Raw genomic sequence first — 6,175 nt, forward strand, 5'->3', positions numbered from 1 at the left:
AGTTCGGCAACCATGGACAGCTGTTTCGTCCTTATTAGGACTCGTCAGCATGGCATAGCACGTTTGCCTCAGTTAAACTTCATCGGCAAAAAAACTGCAGGGCGACTTCGACTCGAGCGAAGTGCTTTAAACCACAGCTCAGATCCATGTGGGATCTAGAGCTGCGACCGGGCTAGCGTGATGCCAATTGTGCGGATCACGCATGCGACCTTTGCTAGTCTAAAACTCCGTCGGATAGCCAAACTATCCTTGCGAGCATGTATACATAAATGTGGACTTTAAAAGCACACTAGCATACACACATTGGCACCAGTCGGGCCAAGACGGGACGCTAGCACAGTCTATTACCCGTGCAGTTCGGCAACCATGGACAGCTGTTTCGTCCTTATTAGGACTCGTCAGCATGGCATAGCACGTTTGCCTCAGTTAAACTTCATCGGCAAAACAACTGCAGGGCGACTTCGACTCGAGCGAAGTGCTTTAAACCACAGCTCAGATCCATGTGGGATCTAGAGCTGCGACCGGGCTAGCGTGATGCCAATTGTGCGGATCACGCATGCGACCTTTGCTAGTCTAAAACTCCGTCGGATAGCCAAACTATCCTTGCGAGTATGTATACATAAATGTGGACTTTAAAAGCACACTAGCATACACACATTGGCACCAGTCGGGCCAAGACGGGACGCTAGCACAGTCTATTACCCGTGCAGTTCGGCAACCATGGACAGCTGTTTCGTCCTTATTAGGACTCGTCAGCATGGCATAGCACGTTTGCCTCAGTTAAACTTCATCGGCAAAAAAACTGCAGGGCGACTTCGACTCGAGCGAAGTGCTTTAAACCACAGCTCAGATCCATGTGGGATCTAGAGCTGTGACCGGGCTAGCGTGATGCCAATTGTGCGGATCACGCATGCGACCTTTGCTAGTCTAAAACTCCGTCGGATAGCCAAACTATCCTTGCGAGTATGTATACATAAATGTGGACTTTAAAAGCACACTAGCATACACACATTGGCACCAGTCGGGCCAAGACGGGACGCTAGCACAGTCTATTACCCGTGCAGTTCGGCAACCATGGACAGCTGTTTCGTCCTTATTAGGACTCGTCAGCATGGCATAGCACGTTTGCCTCAGTTAAACTTCATCGGCAAAAAAACTGCAGGGCGACTTCGACTCGAGCGAAGTGCTTTAAACCACAGCTCAGATCCATGTGGGATCTAGAGCTGCGACCGGGCTAGCGTGATGCCAATTGTGCGGATCACGCATGCGACCTTTGCTAGTCTAAAACTCCGACGGATAGCCAAACTATCCTTGCGAGTATGTATACATAAATGTGGACTTTAAAAGCACACTAGCATACACACATTGGCACCAGTCGGGCCAAGACGGGACGCTAGCACAGTCTATTACCCGTGCAGTTCGGCAACCATGGACAGCTGTTTCGTCCTTATTAGGACTCGTCAGCATGGCATAGCACGTTTGCCTCAGTTAAACTTCATCGGCAAAAAAACTGCAGGGCGACTTCGACTCGAGCGAAGTGCTTTAAACCTCAGCTCAGATCCATGTGGGATCTAGAGCTGCGACCGGGCTAGCGTGATGCCAATTGTGCGGATCACGCATGCGACCTTTGCTAGTCTAAAACTCCGTCGGATAGCCAAACTATCCTTGCGAGTATGTATACATAAATGTGGACTTTAAAAGCACACTAGCATACACACATTGGCACCAGTCGGGCCAAGACGGGACGCTAGCACAGTCTATTACCCGTGCAGTTCGGCAACCATGGACAGCTGTTTCGTCCTTATTAGGACTCGTCAGCATGGCATAGCACGTTTGCCTCAGTTAAACTTCATCGGCAAAAAAACTGCAGGGCGACTTCGACTCGAGCGAAGTGCTTTAAACCACAGCTTAGATCCATGTGGGATCTAGAGATCGCCAACTCCGCCCCTACCACTACCAACAACAAGACATGCAACTGCCGACAGAAAGACACCTGCCCTCTAGACGGAAACTGCCTACAGACATCTGTTATCTACCAAGCTACCGTAACTCGAAAAGACAACAACACCTCGGAAACATACGTCGGGCTCACTGAAAACAGCTTCAAGACCAAGTACAGAAACCACACCGCATCATTCCGACACGCCAAACACAGAAACTCCACCGAACTCAGCAAACACGTCTGGACTCTCAAGGACAACATGATTGAGTACTTTATTTCATGGCGCATTCTTTCTTCCCACTCCGCCTACAACAGTACCACTAAGCGTTGCAACCTCTGCCTCAAGGAAAAGCTGACGATCATCTGCCAACCCAAACTATCAACTCTAAATAAACGCAATGAACTCGTGTCCTCGTGCCGCCACAGAAACAAAGCCCTGCTACGAAACAATTAGAACTGTTAATCCCGTCACCGTTAAATTTTCGCGCTATCAATTTTTCACACGTCCCGCACTGTTAGTTTTCGCCCCGCATATTTATGTAACTCGCTATTGTTCCTCTTACCGCCTTAGCTAAAACTATCAGTCTATTATTATGTAAATTTCAATGTTAATAGTATATATACGATGGTAGGAATATTCTCATTAAATCCCCTGATGAGTGGGCAACCACGAAACAGACCTGTAGGGAAACCTATGTAGTTTGTATTTTTCTCAAACCAACACTATACACCGCTCTACTTCCGAGTATTGAGCACTTTCTATGAAAGCCTTCAACCATCATTTTATATATATATATATATATATATATATATATATATCTGAAAATCGATTTCCAGTTTTTGTGTATTGTATTCATTGTTCTGGTACGAGATCGCGACAGTTTGGGCTTTTTTATTTAATTTATATATATATCTGTATATATTGATACTACTACTACTTTATAACTAATTAAATTAATATAAGATAGAATAAAAAAAATAATAAGAAATAAAAAGTAAAAAATATTCGTATAAATGTAGAATTTTAAAATAGTTATTAATGTTTGCACAAAGAGCAGCATTTTGTCCCATCATCAATTAGGAGGGAAATGTCGATTTCTCTTATTTTGCGTTTAAAAGTATTTAAACTCGGTGACGATCTTATAGTGACCGACAGTTTCCCCCAAAGCTTTGGACCAAGGTACCTTAAAGAGTGCTTTCCATAAGCAGTGGTGTTGTACCTTGGAAGGGAGAAATCTGCTTGCCTTAGATTATAGTTGGCACTGTATCTGTTAAAAATGCCGCAGATATTAGGAGGGCACAAGTTATTGTGCACCTTGTACATTAGTATAACAATGTCCTGCAGCCGTCTGTTTAAGAGGGTAGGTAGCTTAGCCCGTTCGAGGAGGTTAGCGTAACTAGAGCTTTTGTCTTTGAAAACAGCCCTGAGTCCTCTTTCTTGTACCCTTTCGAGCTTGCGCTTGTCACTTGATCGGCAAAAGTGCCACACAAGGTGACAGTAGGTGAGGTGAGGCAGAACTGCCGATTTAAATAGTTGTAGTTTGGCGTTGGTGGGGATAAGATTCCTGAGGCGCATTAGAACACCAGCTCTTTGACTGGCTCTTACAGATTTCATTGATATGGGTGCTAAAATTTAACTGGTCGTCAATCGTGACACCTAGTAGTTTGAGTTCATTAGTGTCATTTATTATTTCACCGTGCACATAAAAAGCTGCGTTAGCGTCGGCGTTTTTTCGGCGATTACCAGTAAGATGTAAAACCTGATACTTTTTTTAGATTGCCGGCTAGGAGGTTTGAACCGTACCACTGAGTGCATGGTCTGCACTTACTCTGAGATCTGAAATCACGGTGCTAAGATCGCTTCCAGTGTGATAAATCTGATGATCATCAGCATACATGGATAAACTTCCATCAATGTGATAGCATAGGTCGTTCTGGAAAATGTTCCATAATAGTGGACCTAGAGCAGAACTCTGTGGACATCCCCGATTGATATTCTTGTATGAGCTGACATGGCGGCCTAGGCGTACCCGGTTATTCCTTTCAGAAAGGTAGCTACCCAGTAGTGCTATCAAGTTCTCTTGGAAGCCGTAAGCTTTAAGCTTACTCAGAAGCAGTGGTGGATGAAGTGAATCAAAGGCTTTAGACATATCTGTTGAAAGGATGCTAACTGACAGTTTATTATCCCTTGCTTTTTTCCAGCCTTCTATTAGATTGATTAGGGTCGTCTCACAGCTGTGTGATTTTTTGTATGCCGAGGAGTTAGTGAAAAAGTGTCTTTCAAAACCCTCTGCAACTTGTGAGCATATAAGCTTTTCAAAGACCTTATCTACACAAGGCAAAACAGCAATGGGTCTAAGTTCTCCTTTGAATATTTCTCGTCTTTCTTAAATACCGGGGTCCAATCACCGAGCTTCCATGAGCCAGGCCACACCTTTGACTTGATGCATGAATTAAAAAGAGAAGTAAGAGGTTTAGCAAGCTCCGTTTCACCTATTTTTAGAAGTTTAGGGGGAATGGCATCACACCCAGCTGCTTTTCTAGGTTTAAACCTGGCCTTCCGTGACAGGTCGCAGCTCACGGCAAGGAGTGGTGTTAGAACACACATCCAAGATGCGTATTGTGCTGGGATGATCCATGAAATCGTCAGGTGAAGACAATTTAGCCTTGTCGCCACCGATACCGTCTGCAATGGTAGAAAAGTAACCTACCAGTATCTCAGCTACGCGACTTTGGTCTTTAACAAGTGTTCCATCGACATCGTTGAGATGAATTTCATTGTCTCGAGTCGTATTTTTAGAGCTGAGAAAAGGTTTGAACGTTTTGAAAAATTCCCTAGGTTTCTCTTTAAGATGCTCACATTGTTTCCTCCAGTAGTGCTTTATGGCTATTCTTCTTTGTCGAGTGGCCTCATTGCGGGCTGCTCTCTTGTTTTCCCAGTTCTCAGGGGTTTTGTTTTTTAAGAATTTAGATGTTGCCTTGCGTTTGGCTCGAATGGCCTGCTCCCATTCGGACGTCATGAAAGGGACGTCTTTATCACGCACTTTCATTCGCTTCATTGGAGCATCCTTTTCTGTGATGCTTTGGAAGAGGGAACTCCAGAAATAGACCTTGTCGTCAACATCGTCAAAGATATCGCCAACGTGCCAGGGCGCAACATTCAACTGCATTTTGAAGTCATCACAGTCACAGTATTTATAACTTCTGAAAGAGATAACTTTAGGTTTGTTAGGGTTAACTCGGTCATTCAAGAGCCCATAAACAAGCGCGTGGTCACTGAGCGATGGATAGTAGTTAGCACTTTGTTTTATTGTCTCTGGCTTGTTGACAAGGAGTACATCAATCAAAGACAGTGTAAGTTTGTTGGCACGCATTTAAATTCTTGTTGGCTTTGTAATAGTGCAAAGAAAACCCTGCTCGGTTTCTAGATCGAGAAGCAATTTCCCCTCCGGTTTGTCTGGTCTGAGTCTATTAAGGTTGAGGTCACCAACTAGGGTAACATTGTTGCTTTGTAAGCTAGCCCAGCTACAAATATCACTTAGTTCATTTTCTAAAAGGATTTGATAGTTACCAGTGAGTGGCTTCGGAGGGCGATAGGGGCAAAGCATTGTTACCGTCTCCGATTTTATTTTCGTCTGTATGGCTATAGGTTCGATAGTTTTATATTTTTTCGTAATATTAAGCCGCTTGTATGTCAGACAAGCTGAGACAATTGCCATCACCACCCCCCCTCCGCCCTTCTTTCGGTCATTACGGTGGATAGAATAACCGGGAAGTGCGAAACAGTTGTTCGTATAGGAAGAATCTATCTTTGTTTCACTTACGAACATTATATGCACATTCAGTTTATTTATTAATCTGGATAGCTCCTCGAATTTGTTTTGAATGCTGCGTCTAGAAATAGCCTGGTCGTTTTAAATAGTTTAAAAAAGTAAATGAAGAGTTTATGTTGGTGGTGAGTTGACCGTAAACGGGTGAAATATTTGTAGGATTCATTTCGGTTGGGGTTTCGCATGCACACAGGCATCCCATTCTGATAAAAAACGTTTCTGTTAATTATCTTCTTTCAATTTTTTCGTGTTTTTTTTTAGAAGGAAATATCCTATATTCTGCGCTTCACGCAATTAATGACCTCATTATCTACGTCATAATCAGACCCCATAATCATTTTCGAACTCCACCTTCGAACTATCAACTTCCATCTCTCTGCGCGCTGCAAGTACCGAGCAAAGA

General features: G+C 43.8%; 1 protein-coding gene across 1 annotated transcript; it reads right to left on the minus strand.

The window, feature by feature from the left end:
* Positions 1-2,978: 2,978 nt before the first annotated feature.
* LOC125568304 lies at positions 2,979-5,112 on the minus strand. Its single transcript, XM_048730253.1, has 3 exons — positions 4,500-5,112; positions 3,742-4,271; positions 2,979-3,401 (listed from the first exon to the last, which is right to left on the minus strand). The coding sequence occupies exons 1-3, from the start codon at positions 5,110-5,112 to the stop codon at positions 2,979-2,981; spliced, it is 1,566 nt and encodes a 521-aa protein (XP_048586210.1).
* Between the last annotated feature and the right edge of the window lie 1,063 nt (positions 5,113-6,175).

Source organism: Nematostella vectensis, chromosome 7 (assembly GCF_932526225.1).
Source record: "Nematostella vectensis chromosome 7, jaNemVect1.1, whole genome shotgun sequence".
Lineage (NCBI taxonomy): Eukaryota > Metazoa > Cnidaria > Anthozoa > Actiniaria > Edwardsiidae > Nematostella > Nematostella vectensis.

Bases quoted from the DNA above. Each gene is read 5' to 3' on its own strand.
- LOC125568304 (XM_048730253.1), bottom strand. From the start codon at position 5,112: ATGCAGTTGAATGTTGCGCCCTGGCACGTTGGCGATATCTTTGACGAT. The intron at 4,272-4,499 runs GCCAGGTTTAAA...TGCCTTGTGTAG, and splicing joins GCTGCGACCTGTCACGGAAG to ATAAGGTCTTTGAAAAGCTT. The intron at 3,402-3,741 runs GTTCAAACCTCC...TCAAGTGACAAG, and splicing joins ACCATGCACTCAGTGGTACG to CGCAAGCTCGAAAGGGTACA.